Source organism: Bombina bombina, chromosome 2 (genome assembly GCF_027579735.1).
Source record: "Bombina bombina isolate aBomBom1 chromosome 2, aBomBom1.pri, whole genome shotgun sequence".
NCBI lineage: Eukaryota > Metazoa > Chordata > Amphibia > Anura > Bombinatoridae > Bombina > Bombina bombina.
The window spans coordinates 1,332,119,068-1,332,144,742 of NC_069500.1; the positions used below are offsets into that span (position 1 = coordinate 1,332,119,068).

A 25,675-nucleotide genomic window follows, 5' to 3' on the forward strand; every position below is an offset into this window, starting at 1 on the left:
TAAGCTTGTCAAGTATGTCATCCAATGGAGTCGCTACCTGTAAAGCCTCTTCCAGAGACTCAAACCAGAACGCCGCAGCAGCAGTGACAGGAGCAATGCATGCAAGGGGCTGTAGGATAAAACCTTGTTGAATAAACATTTTCTTAAGGTAACCCGCTAACTTTTTATCCATTGGATCTAAGAAAGCACAACTGTCCTCGACAGGGATAGTAGTACGCTTTGCTAGTGTAGAAACTGCTCCCTCCACCTTAGGAACTGTCTGCCATAAGTCCCGTGTGGTGGCGTCTATTGGAAACATTTTTCTAAAAACAGGAGGGGGAGAGAACGGCACACCTGGTCTATCCCATTCCTTAGTAATAATTTCTGTAAACCTTTTAGGCATTGGAAAAACATCAGTGCACACCGGCACTGCATAGTATTTATCCAGTCTACACAATATCTCTGGCACTGCAATTGTATCACAGTCATTGAGAGCAGCTAAAACCTCCCTGAGTAACACGCGGAGGTGTTCAAGCTTAAATTTAAATGTAGAAATATTAGAATCAGGTTGCATCATCTTCCCTGAGTCAGAAACATCACCCACAGAAAGAAGCTCTCCTTCAGCTTCTGCATATTGTGAGGCAGTATCAGACATAGCTCTTAAAGCGTCAGTATGCTCTGTATTTCGTCTAACTCCAGAGCTATCTCGCTTTCCTCTAAATTCAGGTAGTCTGGCTAATACCGCTGACAGTGTATTATCCATGACTGCCGCCATATCTTGTAAAGTAAACGCTATGGGCGCCCTAGATGTACTTGGCGCCATTTGAGCGTGAGTCCCTTGAGCGGGAGTCAAAGAGTCTGACACGTGGGGAGAGTTAGTCGGCATAACTTCCCCCTCGTCAGATTCCTCTGATAAAATTTTTAAAGACAGAATATGATCTTTATTGCTTAAAGTGAAATCAGTACATTTGGTACACATTCTAAGAGGGGGTTCCACAATGGCTTTTAAACATAATAAACAAGGAGTTTCCTCTATGTCAGACATGTTTGTACAGACTAGCAATGAGACTAGCAAGCTTGGAAAACACTTTAAATCAAGATAACAAGCAAATATAAAAAACGGTACTGTGCCTTTAAGAGAAACAAATTGTCAGAATTTGAAAAACAGTGAAAAAAGGCAGTAAATCAAACGAAATTTTTACAGTTTGTATAATAAGCTAACAGAGCATTGCATCCACTTGCAAATGGATGATTAACCCCTTAGTTCAAAAAACTGATCAAAAAAACGATAGATGTTTTTTAACAGTCACACCAAACTGCCACAGCCTTGCTGTGGGCCTACCTTCCCCAACAAACGATTTAGGAAGCCTAAGAGCCCTTCAGAGATGTCCTATAGCATTCAGGGGACTCCTGAATGTCTCAGTCTGTAAAAGTTACTGCTCAAAAAAGCGCTAAATTAGGCCCCTCCCACTCATAGTAACACAGTGGAAAGCCTCAGGAAACTGTTTCTAGGCAAATTTAAGCCAGCCATCTGGAAAAAACTAGGCCCCAATAAAGTTTTATCACCAAAGTATATATATACATATATACAGGCCAGCAAACGTTTTATATTGTAAATATAAAACATAATTTATGCTTACCTGATAAATTCCTTTCTTCTGTTGTGTGATCAGTCCACGGGTCATCATTACTTCTGGGATATAACTCCTCCCCAACAGGAAATGCAAGAGGATTCACCCAGCAGAGCTGCATATAGCTCCTCCCCTCCACGTCAGTCCCAGTCATTCGACCAAGAATCAACGAGAAAGGAGTAACCAAGGGTGAAGTGGTGACTGGAGTATAATTTAAAAGATATTTACCTGCCTTAAAACAGGGCGGGCCGTGGACTGATCACACAACAGAAGAAAGGAATTTATCAGGTAAGCATAAATTATGTTTTCTTCTGTTATGTGTGATCAGTCCACGGGTCATCATTACTTCTGGGATACCAATACCAAAGCAAAAGTACACGGATGACGGGAGGGATAGGCAGGCTCATTATATAGAAGGAACCACTGCCTGAAGAACCTTTCTCCCAAAAATAGCCTCCGAAGAAGCAAAAGTGTCAAATTTGTAAAATTTGGAAAAAGTATGAAGCGAAGACCAAGTTGCAGCCTTGCAAATCTGTTCAACAGAGGCCTCATTCTTAAAGGCCCAAGTGGAAGCCACAGCTCTAGTGGAGTGAGCTGTAATTCTTTCAGGAGGCTGCTGACCAGCAGTCTCATAGGCTAAACGTATTATGCTACGAAGCCAAAAAGAGAGAGAGGTAGCAGAAGCTTTTTGACCTCTCCTCTGTCCAGAATAAACGACAAACAGGGAAGAAGTTTGGCGAAAATCTTTAGTTGCCTGCAAGTAGAACTTGAGGGCACGAACTACATCCAGATTGTGTAGAAGACGTTCCTTCTTTGAAGAAGGATTTGGACACAAGGATGGAACAACAATCTCTTGATTGATATTCCTGTTAGTGACCACCTTAGGTAAGAACCCAGGTTTAGTACGCAGAACTACCTTGTCTGAGTGAAAAATCAGATAAGGAGAATCACAATGTAAGGCTGATAACTCAGAGACTCTTCGAGCCGAGGAAATAGCCATTAAAAACAGAACTTTCCAAGATAACAATTTTATATCAATGGAATGAAGGGGTTCAAATGGAACACCCTGTAAAACGTTAAGAACTAAGTTTAAACTCCATGGCGGAGCAACAGCTTTAAACACAGGCTTGATCCTAGCTAAAGCCTGACAAAAAGCCTGGACGTCTGGATTTTCTGACAGACGCCTGTGTAACAAGATGGACAGAGCTGAAATCTGTCCCTTTAATGAACTAGCTGATAAACCCTTTTCTAACCCTTCTTGTAGAAAAGACAATATCCTAGAGATCCTAACCTTACTCCAGGAGTAATGTTTGGATTCGCACCAGTATAGGTATTTACGCCATATTTTATGGTAAATCTTTCTGGTAACAGGCTTCCTAGCCTGTATCAGGGTATCAATAACCGACTCAGAAAAACCACGTTTTGATAAAATCAAACGTTCAATTTCCAAGCAGTCAGCTTCAGAGAAGTTAGATTTTGATGTTTGAATGGACCCTGTATCAGAAGGTCCTGTCTTAGAGGTAGAGACCAAGGCGGACAGGATGACATGTCCACTAGATCTGCATACCAAGTCCTGCGTGGCCATGCAGGCGCTATTAGAATCACTGATGCTCTCTCCTGTTTGATTTTGGCAATCAATCGAGGAAGCAGCGGAAAGGGTGGAAACACATAAGCCATCCCGAAGTTCCAAGGTGCTGTCAAAGCATCTATCAGAACCGCTCCCGGATCCCTGGATCTGGACCCGTAGCGAGGAAGTTTGGCGTTCTGGCGAGACGCCATGAGATCTATCTCTGGTTTGCCCCAACGTCGAAGTATTTGGGCAAAGACCTCCGGATGAAGTTCCCACTCCCCCGGATGAAAAGTCTGGCGACTCAAGAAATCCGCCTCCCAGTTCTCCACTCCCGGGATGTGGATTGCTGACAGGTGGCAAGAGTGAGACTCTGCCCAGCGAATTATCTTTGATACTTCCACCATTGCTAGGGAGCTTCTTGTCCCTCCCTGATGGTTGATGTAAGCTACAGTCGTGATGTTGTCCGACTGAAACCTGATGAACCCCCGAGTTGTTAATTGGGGCCAAGCTAGAAGGGCATTGAGAACTGCTCTCAATTCCAGAATGTTTATTGGAAGGAGACTCTCCTCCTGATTCCATAGTCCCTGAGCCTTCAGAGAATTCCAGACAGCGCCCCAACCTAGTAGGCTGGCGTCTGTTGTTACAATTGTCCAGTCTGGCCTGCTGAATGGCATCCCCCTGGACAGGTGTGGCCGATGAAGCCACCATAGAAGAGAATTTCTGGTCTCTTGATTCAGATTCAGAGTAGGGGACAAATCTGAGTAATCCCCATTCCACTGACTTAGCATGCATAATTGCAGAGGTCTGAGGTGTAGGCGTGCAAAAGGTACTATGTCCATTGCCGCTACCATTAAGCCGATCACCTCCATGCATTGAGCTACTGACGGGTGTTGAATGGAATGAAGGACACGGCATGCATTTTGAAGCTTTGTTAACCTGTCCTCTGTCAGGTAAATCTTCATTTCTACAGAATCTATAAGAGTCCCCAAGAATGGAACTCTTGTGAGAGGAAAAAGAGAACTCTTCTTTTCGTTCACTTTCCATCCATGCGACCTTAGAAATGCCAGAACTAACTCTGTATGAGCCTTGGCAGTTTGAAAGCTTGAAGCTTGTATTAGAATGTCGTCTAGGTATGGAGCTACCGAAATCCCTCGCGGTCTTAGTACCGCCAGAAGGGCACCCAGAACCTTTGTGAAGATTCTTGGAGCCGTAGCCAATCCGAATGGAAGAGCTACAAACTGGTAGTGCCTGTCTAAGAAGGCAAACCTTAGATACCGGTGATGATCTTTGTGGATCGGTATGTGAAGGTAAGCATCCTTTAAATCCACTGTGGTCATGTACTGACCCTCTTGGATCATGGGTAAGATTGTCCGAATAGTTTCCATTTTGAACGATGGAACTCTTAGGAATTTGTTTAGAATCTTTAAATCTAAGATTGGCCTGAAAGTTCCCTCTTTTTTGGGAACCACAAACAGGTTTGAGTAGAACCCTTGTCCTTGTTCCGACCGCGGAACCGGATGGATCACTCCCATTATTAACAGATCTTGTACGCAGCGTATAAACGCTTCTTTCTTTATCTGGTTTGTTGACAACCTTGACAGATGAAATCTCCCTCTTGGGGGAGATAATTTGAAGTCTAGAAGGTATCCCTGAGATATGATCTCTAGTGCCCAGGGATCCTGAACATCTCTTGCCCAGGCCTGGGCGAAGAGAGAGAGTCTGCCCCCCACTAGATCCGGTCCCGGATCGGGGGCTCTCGGTTCATGCTGTCTTTGGGGCAGCAGCAGGTTTCCTGGCCTGCTTGCTCTTGTTCCAGGACTGGTTAGGCTTCCAGCCTTGCCTGTAACGAGCAACAGCTCCTTCCTGTTTTGGTGCAGTGGAGGTTGATGCTGCTCCTGTTTTGAAGTTCCGAAAGGGACGAAAATTAGACTGTCTAGCCTTAGCTTTGGCTTTGTCTTGAGGTAGGGCGTGGCCCTTACCTCCTGTAATGTCAGCGATAATCTCTTTCAAACCGGGCCCAAATAAAGACTGCCCCTTGAAAGGTATATTAAGTAATTTGGACTTAGAAGTAACATCCGCTGACCAGGATTTTAGCCACAGCGCCCTACGTGCCTGTATGGCGAATCCTGAGTTCTTAGCCGTAAGTTTGGTTAAATGTACTACGGCCTCCGAAATGAAGGAATTAGCTAGTTTAAGGACTCTAAGCCTGTCCGTAATGTCGTCTAGCGTAGATGAACTAAGGTTCTCTTCAAGCGACTCAATCCAAAATGCTGCCGCAGCCGTAATCGGCGCGATACATGCAAGGGGTTGTAATATAAAACCTTGTTGAACAAACATTTTCTTAAGGTAACCCTCTAATTTTTTATCCATTGGATCTGAGAAAGCACAGCTATCCTCCACCGGGATAGTGGTACGCTTAGCTAAAGTAGAAACTGCTCCCTCCACCTTGGGGACCGTTTGCCATAAGTCCCGAGTGGTGGCGTCTATTGGAAACATCTTTCTAAATATTGGAGGGGGTGAGAACGGCACACCGGGTCTATCCCACTCCTTAGTAACAATTTCAGTTAGTCTCTTAGGTATAGGAAAAACGTCAGTACTCGCCGGTACCGCAAAGTATTTATCCAACCTACACAGTTTCTCTGGTATTGCAACGGTGTTACAATCGTTGAGAGCTGCTAAGACCTCCCCTAGTAATACACGGAGGTTCTCCAATTTAAATTTAAAATTTGAAATATCTGAGTCCAATCTGTTTGGATCAGAACCGTCACCCACAGAATGAAGCTCTCCGTCCTCATGCTCCGCGAGCTGTGACGCAGTATCAGACATGGCCCTAGCATTGTCAGCGCACTCTGTTCTCACCCCAGAGTGATCACGCTTGCCTCTTAGTTCTGGTAATTTAGACAAAACTTCAGTCATAACAGTAGCCATATCTTGTAATGTTATCTGTAATGGCCGCCCAGATGTACTAGGCGCCAAAATATCACGCACCTCCCGGGCGGGAGATGCAGGTACTGCCGCGTGAGGCGAGTTAGTCGGCATAACTCTCCCCTCGCTGTTTGGTGAAATTTGTTCACATTGTACAGATTGACTTTTATTTAAAGTAGCATCAATACAGTTAGTACATAAATTTCTATTGGGCTCCACCTTGGCATTGGAACAAATGACACAGATATCTTCCTCTGAGTCAGACATGTTTAACACACTAGCAAAAAACTTACAACTTGGTTATAATCTTTTTTAGCAAAAAAAAAAAAAAAACGTACTGTGCCTCAAAGAGGTACTAACGATTAAATGACAGTTGAAATAATGAACTGAAAAACAGTTATAGCATCAAACTTTAAAACAACAAAACTTTTAGCAAAGGTTTGTTCCCATTAGTAAAATAACAATAATTAAATTTGACATAAAAAATACAAAGCAACGTTTTTATTCACAGTCACTATAAGAATTCTCACAGCTCTGCTGAGAGAATTTACCTCCCTTCAAAGAAGTTTGAAGACCCCTGAGATCTATCAGAGATGAACCGGATCATGCAGGAAATATAAAAGTAACTGACTGGTATTTTTTGATGCGTAGCAAAGAGCGCCAAAAACGGCCCCTCCCTCTCCCACACAGCAGTGAAGAGAAACGAAACTGTCACAATTAAAGCAAAAAAACTGCCAAGTGGAAAATAATGCCCAAATATTTATTCACACAGTACCTCAGCAATGTAAACGATTCTACATTCCAGCAAAAACGTTTAACATGATAAATAGTTATTAAAAAGGGATTAGTGACCTTTAACAGAGTAGTTCCGGTGAAATACCATCCCCAGAATACTGAAGTGTATACATACATGTCATTTTAACGGTATGGCAGGATTTTCTCATCAATTCCATTCAGAAAATAAAAACTGCTACATACCTCAATGCAGATTCATCTGCCCGCTGTCCCCTGATCTGAAGCCTTTACCTCCCTCAGATGGCCGAGAACAGCAATATGATCTTAACTACTCCGGTTAAAATCATAGTAAAAAACTCTGACAGATTCTTCCTCAAACTCTGCCAGAGAAGTAATAACACGCTCCGGTGCTATTTTAAAATAACAAACTTTTGATTGAAGTCATAAAAACTAAGTATAATCACCATAGTCCTCTCACACATCCTATCTAGTCGTTGGGTGCAAGAGAATGACTGGGACTGACGTGGAGGGGAGGAGCTATATGCAGCTCTGCTGGGTGAATCCTCTTGCATTTCCTGTTGGGGAGGAGTTATATCCCAGAAGTAATGATGACCCGTGGACTGATCACACATAACAGAAGAAAAAAGTATTACCTCAGAAAGTAAGCATGATACCAGTCGTTATTAAATCACTGTATTCAGGCTTACCTTACATAAATTTGGTATCAGCAGCATTTTCTAGAATTTCACCTCCTCTAGAAAAATATTAACTGCACATACCTCATAGCAGGATAACCTGCACACCATTCCCCCGCTGAAGTTATCTCTCTCTTCAGTCATGTGTGAGAACAGCAATGGATCTTAGTTACAACCTGCTAAGATCATAGAAATCACAGGCAGATTCTTCTATTTTTCTGCCTGGAACAAAATAGTACAACTCCGGTACCATTTAAAAATAATAAACTTTTGATTGAAGCAAAATAACAGCTACATTTCACCACTTCTTTCTTACTACCTCCATGCTTGTTGAGAGTTGCAAGAGAATGACTGGATATGGCAGTGAGGGGAGGAGCTATATAGACAGCTCTGCTGTGGGTGTCCTTTACTATGCATTTAAAGATGACAAGAAAACTGTAGTATATTAAGACGAAATTATATATATATATATATATATATATATATATATATATATATATATATATATATATATATATATATATATATATATATATATATATATAATTTCGGCTGAAAATTGCATTTTTGGCTATTTTGTTTTTGTTTGTTTTTTGCCTGTTATTTTCGGTAAAATACCCTAGAGCTGCTGTTTGAGTTCATTTCTTGACTTACTGTTTCTCATATAATAATAGTTTTCTAGGACTTTATTTGGATAATTGGTAAAAAAAATAAAATACTGTTAAATCTAATTTTGTTACACAGAACTAAATACAGAATAATACAGTATATTAATATTTAATATTGTTTTAAGTAGGGATGCACCGAAATTTGGTCGCAGAAATTTTTGGCCGAAAATGGCATCGTTTTTTTGCCCGTTTTGTTTTCTTGGTAAAATTATTGTGTAGCATATTATTGTTCAATTTTAGTGTTACTTTCAATAAAAGTGTGGTTATTTTATTTTATTGCAGGTTTTCAATTCTGATTCATTCATAAAATAGTCTAATTATGCAAAAAAAATGAAATTTTTTTTTTAATTTTGGGGAAAAAGACATTTTCGGTTTTCGGCTAAGTGCCTCCTGGATTTTCGGATTTGGTCCAGAATTTCCATTTCGGTACATCACAGATAAACAAATTATTTGTTACCCGGTTTTGGGGCCTGCTCCCAGTAGGAGCAGCAGAGTTTTTCATTGGCAGCATGCTTATGGAGCGAGTACTGACAGGGTGTACTGGCTGTCATTTCAAGTGCAACAACGGCAGGTAAAGGGAGAGCACTAAAGTGATCATAAATCCCAAACCTAACACCTGCACATCTAATACTGCCGAGGGGGTAAAAGCGCAAGAGTGCTGCGAGTGTGCAGGTGCTGTGATTTATGATCACTTTAAATTAAAAGGTGCCTGGTTTTCTTTTAACCGACTGATTTCCAGTCAGCTGCAACACTAAGGATTTAGAGAACTCTTCTTACAATGCACATTAGCCTCTTTTCATGTATAAACAGTAAAGCAATAAATAAGATACTTTTTTAAATCCAACATTATCTCATAATATACTTTCCTAGCTTTTGTATTTTTGTACACAATAATAAACGCTACAACTTACATAAATTTGCTGCTTATGAACGTTTAAGCTTTTTAAAATAAAAAATATGATAAATTAAAACCTTGGGTAAATGTGTAGACTACATGTAGCAATAATGTGTTTAATTTACCTTGGGAGGGGTTAACTAATGCAGCATATTTATAAAAAATAAAAACAGAATTTATGTTTACCTGATAAATTACTTTCTCCAACGGTGTGTCCGGTCCACGGCGTCATCCTTACTTGTGGGATATTCTCTTCCCCAACAGGAAATGGCAAAGAGCCCAGCAAAGCTGGTCACATGATCCCTCCTAGGCTCCGCCTACCCCAGTCATTCGACCGACGTTAAGGAGGAATATTTGCATAGGAGAAACCATATGATACCGTGGTGACTGTAGTTAAAGAAAATAAATTATCAGACCTGATTAAAAAACCAGGGCGGGCCGTGGACCGGACACACCGTTGGAGAAAGTAATTTATCAGGTAAACATAAATTCTGTTTTCTCCAACATAGGTGTGTCCGGTCCACGGCGTCATCCTTACTTGTGGGAACCAATACCAAAGCTTTAGGACACGGATGAAGGGAGGGAGCAAATCAGGTCACCTAAATGGAAGGCACCACGGCTTGCAAAACCTTTCTCCCAAAAATAGCCTCAGAAGAAGCAAAAGTATCAAACTTGTAAAATTTGGTAAAAGTGTGCAGTGAAGACCAAGTCGCTGCCCTACATATCTGATCAACAGAAGCCTCGTTCTTGAAGGCCCATGTGGAAGCCACAGCCCTAGTGGAATGAGCTGTGATTCTTTCAGGAGGCTGCCGTCCGGCAGTCTCGTAAGCCAATCTGATGATGCTTTTAATCCAAAAAGAGAGAGAGGTAGAAGTTGCTTTTTGACCTCTCCTTTTACCAGAATAAACAACAAACAAGGAAGATGTTTGTCTAAAATCCTTTGTAGCATCTAAATAGAATTTTAGAGCGCGAACAACATCCAAATTGTGCAACAAACGTTCCTTCTTTGAAACTGGATTCGGACACAGAGAAGGCACGACTATCTCCTGGTTAATGTTTTTGTTAGAAACAACTTTTGGAAGAAAACCAGGTTTAGTACGTAAAACCACCTTATCTGCATGGAACACCAGATAAGGAGGAGAACACTGCAGAGCAGATAATTCTGAAACTCTTCTAGCAGAAGAAATTGCAACCAAAAACAAAACTTTCCAAGATAATAACTTAATATCAACGGAATGTAAGGGTTCAAACGGAACCCCCTGAAGAACTGAAAGAACTAAGTTGAGACTCCAAGGAGGAGTCAAAGGTTTGTAAACAGGCTTGATTCTAACCAGAGCCTGAACAAAGGCTTGAACATCTGGCACAGCTGCCAGCTTTTTGTGAAGTAACACAGACAAGGCAGAAATCTGTCCCATCAAGGAACTTGCAGATAATCCTTTTTCCAATCCTTCTCGAAGGAAGGATAGACTCTTAGGAATCTTAACCTTGTCCCAAGGGAATCCTTTAGATTCACACCAACAGATATATTTTTTCCAAATTTTGTGGTAAATTTTTCTAGTTACAGGCTTTCTGGCCTGAACAAGAGTATCAATAACAGAATCTGAGAACCCTCGCTTTGATAAGATCAAGCGTTCAATCTCCAAGCAGTCAGCTGGAGTGGGACCAGATTCGGATGTTCGAACGGACCTTGAACAAGAAGGTCTCGTCTCAAAGGTAGCTTCCATGGTGGAGCCAATGACATATTCACCAGATCTGCATACCAAGTCCTGCGTGGCCACGCAGGAGCTATCAAGATCACCGACGCCCTCTCCTGATTGATCCTGGCTACCAGCCTGGGGATGAGAGGAAACGGCGGGAATACATAGGCTAGTTTGAAGGTCCAAGGTGCTACTAGTGCATCTACCAGAGTCGCCTTGGGATCCCTAGATCTGGACCCGTAGCAAGGAACCTTGAAGTTCTGACGAGAGGCCATCAGATCCATGTCTGGAATGCCCCACAGTTGAGTGATTTGGGCAAAGATTTCCGGATGGAGTTCCCACTCCCCCGGATGCAATGTCTGACGACTCAGAAAATCCGCTTCCCAATTTTCCACTCCTGGGATGTGGATTGCAGACAGGTGGCAGGAGCGAGTCTCCGCCCATTGAATGATTCTGGTCACTTCTTCCATCACCAGGGAACTCCTTGTTCCCCCCTGATGGTTGATGTACGCAACAGTCGTCATGTTGTCTGATTGAAACCGTATGAACTTGGCCCTCGCTAGCTGAGGCCAAGCCTTGAGAGCATTGAATATCGCTCTCAGTTCCAGAATATTTATCGGTAGAAGAGATTCTTCCCGAGACCAAAGACCCTGAGCTTTCAGGGATCCCCAGACCGCGCCCCAGCCCATCAGACTGGCGTCGGTCGTGACAATGACCCACTCTGGTCTGCGGGAGGTCACCCCTTGTGACAGGTTGTCCAGGGACAGCCACCAACGGAGTGAGTCTCTGGTCCTCTGATTTACTTGTATCTTCGGAGACAAGTCTGTATAGTCCCCATTCCACTGACTGAGCATACACAGTTGTAATGGTCTTAGATGAATGCGCGCAAAAGGAACTATGTCCATTGCCGCTACCATCAAACCTATCACTTCCATGCACTGCGCTATGGAAGGAAGAGGAACGGAATGAAGTATCCGACAAGAGTTTAGAAGTTTTGTTTTTCTGGTCTCTGTCAGAAAAATCCTCATTTCTAAGGAGTCTATTATTGTTCCCAAGAAGGGAACTCTTGTCGACGGAGATAGAGAACTCTTTTCCACGTTCACTTTCCATCCGTGAGATCTGAGAAAGGCCAGGACTATGTCCGTGTGAGCCTTTGCTTGAGGAAGGGACGACGCTTGAATCAGAATGTCGTCCAAGTAAGGTACTACAGCAATGCCCCTTGGTCTTAGCACCGCCAGCAGGGACCCTAGTACCTTTGAGAAAATCCTTGGAGCAGTGGCTAATCCGAAAGGAAGCGCCACGAACTGGTAATGCTTGTCCAGGAATGCGAACCTTAGGAACCGATGATGTTCCTTGTGGACAGGAATATGTAGATACGCATCCTTTAAATCCACCGTGGTCAAGAATTGACCTTCCTGGATGGAAGGATTGTTCGAATGGTTTCCATTTTGGACGATGGAACCTTGAGAAACTTGTTTAGGATCTTGAGATCTAAGATTGGTCTGAACGTTCCCACTTTTATGGGAACTACGAACAGATTGGAGTAGAACCCCATCCCTCGTTCTCTTAATGGAACAGGATGAATCACTTCCAGAAGATAACCTTGGGAGACTATTTCTAGCGCCCAAGGATCCAGAACATCTCTTGCCCAAGCCTGAGTGAAGAGAGAGAGTCTGCCCCCCACCAAATCCGGTCCCGGATCGGGGGCCCGCATCTCATGCTGTCTTGGGAGCAGTGGCAGGTTTCTTGGCCTGCTTTCCTTTGTTCCAGGCTGGATTGGCTTGAGAAGTATTACCCTCCTGCTTAGAGGACGTAGCACTTGGGGCTGGTCCGTTTCTGCGAAAGGGACGAAAATTAGGTTTATTTTTGGCCTTGAAAGACCTATCCTGAGGAAGGGCGTGGCCCTTGCCCCCAGTGATATCAGAGATAATCTCTTTCAAGTCAGGGCCAAACAGTGTTTTCCCCTTGAAAGGAATGTCAAGCAATTTGTTCTTGGAAGACGCATCCGCTGACCAAGATTTTAACCAAAGCGCTCTGCGCGCCACAATAGCAAACCCAGAATTTTTCGCCGCTAACCTAGCCAATTGCAAGGTGGCGTCTAGGGTGAAAGAATTAGCCAATTTAAGAGCACGAATTCTGTCCATAATCTCCTCATAAGAAGAAGAATTACTAATAATCGCCTTTTCTAGCTCATCGAACCAGAAACACGCGGCTGTAGTGACAGGGACAATGCATGCAATTGGTTGTAGAAGGTAACCTTGCTGAACAAACATCTTTTTTAGCAAACCTTCTAATTTTTTATCCATAGGATCTTGGAAAGCACAACTATCTTCTATGGGTATAGTGGCGCGCTTGTTTAGAGTAGAAACCGCCCCCTCGACCTTGGGGACTGTCTGCCATAAGTCCTTTCTGGGGTCGACTATAGGAAACAATTTTTTAAATATGGGGGGAGGTACGAAAGGTATACCGGGCCTGTCCCATTCTTTATTAACAATGTACGCCACCCGCTTGGATATAGGAAAAGCTTCGGGGGGCCCCGGGGCCTCTAGGAACTTGTCCATTTTACATAGTGTTTCTGGAATGACCAGATAATCACAATCATCCAAATTGGATAACACCTCCTTAAGTAGAGCGCGGAGATGTTCCAACTTAAATTTGAAAGTAATCACATCAGGTTCAGCTTGTTGAGAAATTTTTCCTGAATCTGAAATTTCTCCCTCAGACAAAACCTCCCTGGCCCCCTCAGACTGGTGTAGGGGGCCCTTCAGAAACAATATCATCAGCGTCCTCATGCTCTTCAGTATTTTCTAAAACAGAGCAGTCGCGCTTTCGCTGATAAGTGGGCATATTGGCTAAAATGTTTTTGATAGAATTATCCATTACAGCCGTTAATTGTTGCATAGTAAGGAGTATTGGCGCGCTAGATGTACTAGGGGCCTCCTGTATGGGCAAGACTGGTGTAGACGAAGGAGGGGATGATGCAGTACCATGCTTACTCCCCTCACTTGAGGAATCATCTTGGGCATCATTTTTACTAAATTTTTTATGACATAAATCACATCTATTTAAATGAGAAGGAACCTTGGCTTCCCCACAGTCAGAACACAATCTATCTGGTAGTTCAGACATGTTAAACAGGCATAAACTTGATAACAAAGCACAAAAAACGTTTTAAAATAAAACCGTTACTGTCACTTTAAATTTTAAACTGAACACACTTTATTACTGCAATTGCGAAAAAGTATGAAGGAATTGTTCAAAATTCACCAAAATTTCACCACAGTGTCTTAAAGCCTTAAAAGTATTGCACACCAAATTTGGAAGCTTTAACATTTAAAATAACGGAACCGGAGCCGTTTTTATATTTAACCCCTTTACAGTCCCTGGAATCTGCTTTGCTGAGACCCAACCAAGCCCAAAGGGGAATACGAAAACCAAATGATGCCTTCAGAAAGACTTTTCTATGTATCAGAGCTCCACACACATGCAGCTGCATGCCATGCTGTTCTCAAAAACAAGTGCGCCATACCGGCGCGAAAATGAGGCTCTGACTATGATTAGGGAAAGCCCCTATAGAATAAAGTGTCTAAAACAGTGCCTGCCGATATTATTTTACAAAAAATACCCAGATTAAATGATTCCTCAAGGCTAAATATGTGTAAATATGATCGATTTAGCCCAGAAAATGTCTACAGTCTTAATAAACCCTTGTGAAGCCCTTATTTACTGTCTGAATAAAAATGGCTTACCGGATCCCATAGGGAAAATGACAGCTTCCAGCATTACATCGTCTTGTTAGAATGTGTCATACCTCAAGCAGCAAAAGACTGCTCACTGTTCCCCCAACTGAAGTTAATTCCTCTCAACAGTCCTGTGTGGAACAGCCATGGATTTTAGTAACGGTTGCTAAAATCATTTTCCTCATACAAACAGAAATCTTCATCTCTTTTCTGTTTCAGAGTAAATAGTACATACCAGCACTATTTTAAAATAACAAACTCTTGATTGAATAATAAAAACTACAGTTAAACACTAAAAAACTCTAAGCCATCTCCGTGGAGATGTTGCCTGTACAACGGCAAAGAGAATGACTGGGGTAGGCGGAGCCTAGGAGGGATCATGTGACCAGCTTTGCTGGGCTCTTTGCCATTTCCTGTTGGGGAAGAGAATATCCCACAAGTAAGGATGACGCCGTGGACCGGACACACCTATGTTGGAGAAAGATGGCTAACTTTTTAACCAAAGGAAGTAGGCACATGGAATAAAAAAACAAATATAAATATATATATATATATATATATATGGATTTTTGGGCTGGCTCCTTGTTTGTTAACATATTTGTCAAGCACTGTTTTATATTATTCAGTAAAAATAACTAAACTTAAGCTAGATTGCATGAAGGAAATGGCACGTGCTGTGTATGTGTTGCAATGCTGTCTACTTGGTACCTTGCACCTAAGGATGCTCCCAGACACTGCTGGCCCAGATGCTAACCTGCTGCTTTTCCGGTCGTTCTCTGTCCGGCTCAGCGTCTGCTTTGTCTGTCCGTTCCTCAGCCATGTTGGTGCAGGTTCCCTGCATGCTCCCATCTGAGCCGAGCACATGGCTAATAATTACATTGATAGCTGGGCTCGCCCCATATTCCTATGGGGTAGTACATGGGTAATTATAATATTATAATAAATAAAAAAATGTACTATAGAAAGAAAGTATACAGAATTAGAAAAGTAGTGGACTTATACTAAAATGCTTGCTGTGGAACAACCTAACTCCACATGGAAGAACATTATTTTGCAATCACAAAAAAAGTTTGTTCTTTCATGGAGGTCAGATTCCAGCAGCATAGGCACAACAGGTCTGGCTGACATCACAAATGTGCACGTGTTACAGTGTTAATAAGTTTGTAATGCATTACTACTGTAAAGTTGTTAAACACAGAGACAGCATGTTCACTTTTAAACTTAAGTTTTGTGAGTCAGTGTATAGTTTTAGAGCTAAGGAGGAACCAACTGGAAAGATGTCAGAACTACACATACAAGAGAAAATGAAATAATACCCTACATTTGTGTAGTCTGGTGACTATGTACATATTCCAGTGTTCAGAATAAATACATGTGATGTTTAGATACATACCTTCCTCTGTTTGTGCCTTGCACGCTTTGCGGCACGTGTACTGCTCACTGGTTTAGACTCTGAGCTGTTAATGAACTGTAGTAGGTCTTCTACTTTTCGATGATCGACAACACCCGTATCTCTTTCTGAGATCTGATCAGGTTTCTTTGGCTGCTCTTCTTTCCTCTTGGTCAACCTCAATCGAAGTTTTTCTCTCATTTCTGTGTAATTCCTACTGGTTGGTGCTGATGGAGGCTGTGATTAAAAAAAAAAAAAAAAAAAAAAAAAAAAGTTTCTATTTCAAGAGTTAAAGCTTTAGAAAAAAAATAAAACTGGACTGTTTTGTCAAAGAAAGCAATAAGAGGCCAGATTTATAATTATACAGCAAAAAAATTACATTATAAATTAAACATAGAATTTAAAGGTTACTTGAAGAAAAAAAAAAAATGTACAAAATTCTTTAAAATAAGCACACTATCCAACACTATTTCATAAATGTTTCTAAATTTTCTTTGAAAATGCTAATAATTTATCTCTACAAACAGATACATCTGTGGGGAATAAAACCCACAAACCTTACAAATATTTGTCAAACAAACATAAATGACGATGTCAACAAGCAAAAAGGACAGACCAATTAAAGGACGGTTTTTACCCAGATCAGCATCAAAACATAATTGAGGCTTTGAGGAGTTAAAGGGACACTAAAACCAATTTTTTTATTTCATGATTCAGATAGAACATGCAATTTTAATCAACTTTCTAATTTACTCCTATCAATTTGTCTTTGTTCTCTTAGTATCTTTTTTTTTTTTTTTTTTTTTAAAGCAGGAATGTAAAGCTTAGGAGCCAGCCCATTTTAGGTTCAGCACCCTGGATAGAGCTTGCTTATTGGTGGCTACATTTGGCTAACCAATAAGAGTGTAATTCAGGTTCTAAACCAAAAATGGGCCAGCTCCTAAGCTTTACATTCCTGTTTTTTAAATAAAGAAAAAGCAAGAGTATGAAGAAAAATTGATAAGAGTAAATTAGAAAGTTGCTTAAAATTGCATGCTCTGAATCATGAAAGAAAACATTTGGGTTTAGTGTCCCTTTAACCAAGTCAGCAAAATATGGGGGGGTGAGAACGAAATCAATAAATGTCTGGGTTCCTTACTGATAATCTTATACTTACCCCGCCATGCCCAAAGAACTCGCAGTAGCAGCAGTCACAGTATTTTCCTTCCTTCTGGTTTGTGGATGTAGAAGTGCTAGAGCTATGTTCGGAACAGCTGTCCTCATCCTGACTCTCTTCCCCATCATATTGCTGATGGTCATACACGTTATTGTTCTCACAGCGATGACCCTCACAGTCAGGGTCACTGAAATACACACAGTCTTTCTTAGATACATTACATACACATATTTAGCTTTATACGCAAACACTGTGTATATACAAACAGATCCAGCCAAAACCATTTTCATTTAATTTCAAATGCTTCCAATGTTGCACACTAAGTCCACTTCCAAATGATGACCGATCTTGCTTCTCATCTTCTAGATGCCCAGGATACACTATAAAAATGGCAGGTTGCGACAAGTGCTTGCATTGGTTTTATAACCCATAAAAGCTAGAAATTCTATTAAAAAAAATAGCAAAAAAAAAAAAACAATTTATGTAAGAACTTACCTGATAAATTCATTTCTTTCATAATAGCAAGAGTCCATGAGCTAGTGACGTATGGGATATACATTCCTACCAGGAGGGGCAAAGTTTCCCAAACCTCAAAATGCCTATAAATACACCCCTCACCACACCCACAATTCAGTTTAACGGATAGCCAAGAAGTGGGGTGATAAGAAAGGAGCGAAAGCATCAAAAATAAGGAATTGGAATAATTGTGCTTTATAAAAAATAAAAAAAAAACACAAAAAAGGGTGGGCCTCATGGACTATTGCTAATATGAAAGAAATTAATTTATCAGGTAAGTTCTTACATAAATTATGTTCTTTTTCATGTAATTAGCAAGAGTCCATGAGCTAGTGATGTATGGGATAGCAGATACCCAAGATGTGGAACTTCCACGCAAGAGTCACTAGATAGGGAGGGATAAAATAAAGACAGCCAATTCCGCTGAAAAAATAATCCACAACCTAAATCAAAAAGTTTTAATCTTATAATGAAAAAAACTGAAATTATAAGCAGAAGAATTAAACTGAAACAGCTGCCTGAAGTACTTTTCTACCAAAAACTGCTTCAGAAGAAGAGAAAACATCAAAATGGTAGAATTTAGTAAAAGTATGCAAAGAAGACCAAGTTGCTGCTTTGCAAATCTGATCAACAGAAGCTTCATTCCTAAAAGCCCAGGAAGTAGAAACTGACCTAGTAGAATGAGCCGTAATCCTTTGAGGCGGGGACTTACCCGACTCTACATAAGCATGGTGAATCAAAGACTTTAACCAAGATGCCAAAGAAATGGCAGAAGCCTTCTGATCTTTCCTAGAACCAAAAAAGATAACAAATAGACTAGAAGTCTTTCTGAAATCTTTAGTAGCTTCAACATAATATTGCAAAGCTCTTACTACATCCAAAGAATGTAAAGATCTCTCCAGAGAATTCTTAGGATTAGGACACAATGAAGGGACAACAATTTCTCTACTAATGTTGTTAGAATTCACAACCTTAGGTAAAAAATTAAATGAAGTCCGCAACACCGCCTTATCCTGATGAAAAATCAGAAAAGGAGATTCACAAGAAAGAGCAGATAACTCAAACTCTTCTAGCAGAAGAGATGGCCAAAAGGAACAAAAAACTTTCCAAGAAAGTAACTTAATATCCAGAGAATGCATAGGTTCAAACGGAGGAGCCTGTAAAGCCCTCAGAACCAAACTGATACTCCAAGGAGGAGAGATTGACTTAATGACAGGCTTGATACGAACCAAAGCCTGTACAAAACAATGAATATCAGGATGATTAGCAATCTTTCTGTGAAAAAGAACAGAAAGAGCAGAGATTTGTCCTTTCAAGGAACTTGCAGACAAACCCTTATCCAAACCATCCTGAAGAAACTGTAAAATTCTAGGAATTCTAAAAGAATGCCAAGAGAATTTATGTGAAGAACACCAAGAAATGTAAGTCTTCCAGACTCGGTAATAGATCTTTCTAGACACAGATTTACGAGCCTGTAATATAGTATTAATCACTGAGTCAGAGAAACCTCTATGACTAAGTATTAAGCGTTCAATCTCCATACCTTCAAATTTAATGATTTGAGATCCTGATGGAAAAATGGGCCTTGAGACAGAAGGTCTGGCCTTAACTGAAGTGACCAAGGTTGGCAACTTGCCATCCGAACGAGATCCGCATACCAAAACCTGTGTGGCCATGCTGGAGCCACCAGCAGTACAAACGAACGCTCCATTAGGATTTTGGAAATCATTCTTGGAAGAAGAACTAGAGGCGGAAAGATATAAGCAGGTTGATAATTCCAAGGAAGTGACAACGCGTCCACTGCTTCCGCCTGAGGATCCCTGGATCTGGACAGATACCTGGGAAGTTTATTGTTTAGATGAGAGGCCATCAGATCTATTTCTGGAAACCCCCAGATTTGAACAATCTGAAGAAATACCTCTGGGTGAAGAGACCATTCGCCCGGATGTAACGTCTGGCGACTGAGATAATCCGCTTCCCAATTGTCTATACCTGGCATGTGAACCGCAGAAATAAGAGAGGAGCTGGATTCCGCCCATACAAGTATCCGAGATACTTCTTTCATAGCCTGAGGGCTGTGAGTCCCCCCTTGATGATTGACATATGCCACGGTTATGACATTGTCTGAAAACAAATAAACGATTCTCTCTTCAGAAGAGGCCAGAACTAAAGAGCTCTGAAAATCGCACGGAGTTCCAAAATGTTGATTGGTAATCTCGCCTCCTGAGATTCCCAAACCCCCTGCGCTGTCAGAGATCCCCATACAGCTCCCCAAACTGAAAGACTCGCATCTGTTGAGATCACAGTCCAGGTTGGACGAACAAAAGAGGCCCCTTGAACTAAACAATGGTGATCCAACCACCAAGTCAGAGAAGATCGAACATTGGGATTTAAGGATATTAATTGTGATATCTTCGTATAATCCCTGCACCATTGGTTCAGCATACAAAGCTGAAGAGATCTCATGTGAAAACGAGCAAAAGGGATTGCGTCTGATGCAGCAGTCATGAGACCTAAAATTTCCATGCACAAAGCTACCGAAGGGAAAGATTGAAACTGAAGGTTTCGACAAGCTGAAACCAATTTCAGACGTCTCTTTTCTGTTAGATTCAGTGTCCATGACTTTGTCTCTATTTGGAAACCCAAAAAGGTTACCCTTGTCTGAGGAATCAAGGAACTTTTTGGTAAATTGATCCTCCAACCATGTCTTTGAAGAAACACAAATTGATTTGTGTGAGATTCTGCAGAATGTAAAGAATGAGCTCCCTTATTACAGAAAGAAGGGCACCGAGAACCTTCGAAAAGATCCTTGGAGCTGTTGCTAGGCCAAAAGGAAGGGCAACAAACTGGTAATGCTTGTCTAGAAAAGAGAATCTCAGGAACTGATAATGGTCCGGATGAATTGGAATATGAAGATATGCATCCTGTAAGTCTATTGTGGACATATAATGCCCTTGCTGAATAAAAGGCAGAATAGTCCTTATAGTCACCATCTTGAATGTTGGTATCCTTACATAACGATTCAATATTTTTAGATCCAGAACTGGTCTGAAAGCATTCTCTTTCTTTGGAACAATGAACAGATTTGAATAAAACCCCAGGCCCTGTTCCAGAACTGGAACTGGCACAATTACCCCAGCTGACTCCAGATCTGAAACACATTTCAGAAACGCTTGAGCCTTTACTGAGTTTACTGGAATGCGTGAAAGAAAGAATCTTCTCACAGGCGGTCTTAACTTGAAACCTATTCTGTACCCTTGTGAAACAATGTTCTGAATCCAAATACTTTGAATCGAATTGATCCAAACATCTTTGAAAAATCGTAACCTGCCCCCTACCAGTTGTGCTGGAATGAGGGCCGCACCTTCATGCGGATTTGGGAGCTGGTTTTGACTTTCTAAAAGGCTTGGATTTATTCCAGACTGGAGAAGGTTTCCAAACGGAAACTGTTCCTTTAGAGGAATGGTCAGGCTTCTGTTCCTTATTCTGACGAAAGGAACCCTTCCCCCCAGTAACAGTTGAAATTATTGAGTCTAACTGAGAACCAAATAATTTATTAACCTTGGAAAGAAAGAGAAAGCAAAGTTGACTTAGAAGTCATATCTGCATTCCAAGACTTAAGCCATAAAGCTCTTCTAGCTAAAATAGCTAAAGACATATACCTGACATCAATTCTGATGATATCGAAAATGGCATCACAAACAAAGTTATTAGCATGTTGAAGGAGTTTAACAATGCTATAAGCATTATGGTCTGACACTTGTTGCGCCAAAGCCTCTAAACCAGAAAGTTGAAGCTGCAGCAACATCAGCCAAAGAAATAGCAGGTCTAAGAAGATTACCTGAACATAAAAAAGCCTTCCTTAAAAAGGATTCAAGCTTCCTATCTAAAGGATCCTTAAAAGAAGTACTATCTGCCGTAGGAATAGTAGTACGTTTAGCAAGAGTAGAGATAGCCCCATCAACTTTGGGAATTTTCTCCCAAAACTCTAATCTATCAGATGGCAAAGGGTACAATTTCTTAAACCTTGGAGAAGGAGTAAATGAAGTACCCAGACTATTCCATTCCCTAGAAATTACTTCTGAAATAGCATCAGGAACTGGAAAAACTTCTGGAATAACTACATGAGGTTTAAAAACTGAATTTAAACGCTTAGTAGTTTTAATATCAAGAGGACTAGACTCCTCCATATCTAATGCAATCAACACTTCTTTAAGTAAAGAACGAATAAACTCCATCTTAAATAAATATGAAGATTTATCAGTGTCCATATCTGAGGTAGAATCTTCTGAACCAGAAAGATCCTCATCAGAAATAGATAAGTCAGAATGATGGCGGTCATTTAAAAATTCATCTGAAATATGTGAAGTTTTAAAAGACCTCTTACGTTTACTAGGAGGAGGAATAACAGACAGAGCCTTCCGAATAGAATTAGAAACAAATTCTTTAACATTAACAGGAACATCCTGAACATTAGATGTTGAAGGAACAACAACAGGTAATGGATTATTACTAATGGAAATATTATCAGCGTTGGATAGCTTATCATGACAACTACCACAAACTACAGCCGGAGGAACAGTTACCAAAAGTTTACAACAAATGCACTTAGCTTTGGTAGAACCGAAATCAGGCAGCGTTTTTCCAGAAGTAGATTCTGATCCAGGGTCAGGTAGTGACATCTTGCAATATGTAATAGAAAAAACAACATATAAAGCAAAATGATCAAATTCCTTAAATGGCAGTTTCAGGAATGGGAAAAAATGCAAAATGAAACAAGCCTCTAGAAAACCAGAAGCAACTAAAAAGTGAGACTGAAATAATGTGAAAAAAACTGGCGCCAAGAATGACGCCCACATATTTTGGCGGCAAGTATAACGCCCACATATTTTGGCGCCAAGAATGACGCCCATATTTTTTGGTGCCAAAAAAACATCCTCAATACACATACGTCAAAAAAATTACGCAATTACGTAAAAACTTCCGGTGCCAACTATGACGCCGGAAATGACGACATTTTTGCGCCAAAAAAGTCTCGCGCCAAAAATGACGCAATAAATAGAAGCATTTTTTGCACCCGCGAGCCTAACAGCCCGCAATTTTGAAAAAAAGTCAATTGAAAATTTTAAGGTAAGAAAAATTTAATTTATATCCATTTTCCAAAAAAATGAAACTGACAGTCTGAATGAAGGAACACTGATTATCCTGAATCATGGCAAATATAAGTTTAAACACATATATTTAGAACTTTACATATAAAGTGCCCAACCATAGCTTTGAGTGTCATAAATAGAAATAAGACTTACTTACCCTAAGACACTCATCTACATATAGTAGATAGCCAAACCAGTACTGAAACGAGAATCAGTAGGGTAATGGTATATAAGAGTATATCGTCGATCTGAAAAGGGAGGTAGAAGAAATCTCTACGACCGATAACAGAGAACCTATGAAATAGATCCCCTAGAGGAAGACCATGGTATTCAAATAGGCAATACTCTCTTCACATCCCTCTGACATTCACTGCACTCTGAGAGGAAAACCGTGCTTCAGCCTGCTGCGAAGCGCATATCAACGTAGAATCTAGCACAAACTTACTTCACCACCTCCATGGGAGGCAAAGTTTGTAAAACTGAATTGTGGGTGTGGTGAGGGGTGTATTTATAGGCATTTTGAGGTTTGGGAAACTTTGCCCCTCCTGGTAGGAATGTATATCCCATACGTCACTAGCTCATGGACTCTTGCTAATTACATGAAAGAAACTAAATTTATGCTTACCTGATAAAAGTTCTCTCTTTCCGGACATGGAGAGTCCACGTCGTCATTCCAATTACTAGTGGGATATTCACTCCTGGCCAGCAGGAGGCGGCAAAGAGCATCCCAGCAGAGCTGTTAAGTGTCACTTCAATTACCCATAACCCCCAGTCATTCAGCCAAAGGGAAATGAAAAAAGATAACGCAAAGGTGCCTGAGATTTAACAAAAAATACTGTTATTTAAGGGTGGGGTCATAGACTCTCCATGTCCGGAAAGAAAATGCATCATCAGGCAAGCATAAATTTTGTTTTCTTTCCTATGGCATGGAGAGTCCACGACGTTATTCCAATTACTAGTGGGGAACAATACCCAAGTTAGAGGGCACGGAATGAACAGGGATGGAGAGCAAGACAGGCGGACCTAAACAGAAGTCACGAGCGCTTGAAGAACCTCTCTAACAAAAGAGGCCTCAGCTAAGGTAAAAGTATCAAATTTGTAAAATTTTGATAAAGCATGCAGAGAGGACCATGTAGACGCCTTGTAAATCTGTTCCACAGAAGCTTCATTTTTTAAAGTCCAAGATGAGGAGACAGCAGTAGTAGAATGAGCCATAATTCTCTCAAGAGGCTCATAAGCAAAATGAATCATATTTTTCAACCAGAGAGAAAGAGAAGTAGAAGAGGCCTTCTGACCCTTCCTCTTTCCAGAGAAACAAATAGGGAAGAAGACTGACGAAAATCTGTAGTAGCCTGTAGGTAAAATGTTAAAGTCCACACAACATTTAAGTTATGCAAAAGACGTTCCTTATGAGAAGGATAAGGACAAACAGAAGAAACAACAATGTCCTGATTAATGTTTATCCAAAACCACCTTAGGGAGAAAACCCAACTTAGTACGAAGGATTGCTTTATCCGCATGAAAAAAAGGGGAAAAAGGGAATCGCACTGCAGAGCCAAGAGTTCAGAAACTCTGCGAGCAGAGGAAATAGCAATAAGAAAAAAAAACTTCCAAGATAACTTAATACCTACAGGATGCATTGGCTCAAATGGAGCCTGCTGCAAAACTTTAAGCACAAGATCCAAACTCCAAGGAGGTGCAACAGGTTTAAACAGACTTTTGTGTAAAAGAATAGACAGTGCAGAAATCTAACCCACTGACAAACCCTTCTCCTTCCTTAAGAGACAAAATCTAGGAATCCTGACCCTACTCCAAGAGAAGCCTTTAGAATCACACCAATATAGGTATTTGTGCCATACCTTAAGGTAAATCTTATGAGTAACCAGTAATCTACACTAGGTATGCAAACCAGATCCTGCGAGGCCATGCAGGAGCTATTAGAATCACAGACGTTCTCTCCTGCTTGATACGAGCAATGACTCGTGGAAGAAGAGCAAAAGGAGGGAACAGGTATGCTAGACTGAAATCCCAAAGAACCGCCAGAGCCTCTATCAGGGCGGTCTGAGAATCTCTTGACCTTGAACCATACCTTGGAAGCTTGGCGTTCTGACGAGACACCATCAGATACAACTCCAGCACCCCCCACTTGAGGGTTAACCTGGAGAACACCTCCGGATGGAGAGCCCACTCCCTGAGATGTAAAGTCTGTCTCCTCAGGAAACCTGCCTCCCAGTTGTCCACTCCTGGAATGTGGATGGCAGATAGAAGACAATCGTGGGCCTCTGCCCACTGAAAAATGCGAGTCACCTCCTTCATGGCCAAGGAACTCTGAGTTCCTCCTTGGTGGTTGATGTAAGCCACTGAGGTGATGTTGTCCAACTGGAATCTGATAGATCGGGCTAAAGCCAACTGAGGCCAAGCCATCAAGGCATTGAAGATCTCTCTCAACTCCAAGAAGTTTATGGGTAGAGAAGACTTCTCCCAAGTCCACAAGCCCTGAGCCTTTAAGGAGCCCCAGACTGCTGCCCAGCCTAGCAAGCTGGCATCCGTCATCACAATCACCCAGGAGGTCCTCCAGAAGCATGTGCCCAGAGACAGATTATTCGGAGAAATCCAACACGAGAGAGAGTCTCTTGCTAACGGATCCAGATCTTCTGAGATAGATCTGAATGGTCTCCATTCCATTGCCTGAGCATGCATAATTGTAGAGTTCTCAGATGGAATCGAGCAAAAGGAATGTCCATGGAAGCAACCATCAGACCAATTACCTCCATGCATTGAGCCACTGATGGACAAACAGTAGACTGGAGAGAGAGGCAGGAAGTGAGAAGCTTGGATTTTCTGACCTCCGCCAGAAAAATCTTCATAGATAGGGAATCTATGATGGTCCCTAAGAAACACACCCTTGTAGTTGAAACAAGGGAA

At 41.3% G+C, this 25,675-nt stretch overlaps 1 protein-coding gene across 1 annotated transcript in view; it reads right to left on the reverse strand.

Annotated features, from left to right (window-relative positions):
• The window catches only part of FAM193A (family with sequence similarity 193 member A), a gene marked incomplete in the record, with an annotated part of 656,361 nt that overhangs the window by 53,779 nt on the left and 576,907 nt on the right, over positions 1 to 25,675 (reverse strand). The window contains 3 exon segments of the mRNA XM_053704204.1: positions 15,290 to 15,439; positions 15,929 to 16,162; positions 17,082 to 17,268. Coding sequence (XP_053560179.1) covers positions 15,290 to 15,439; positions 15,929 to 16,162; positions 17,082 to 17,268 — 571 coding nt within the window.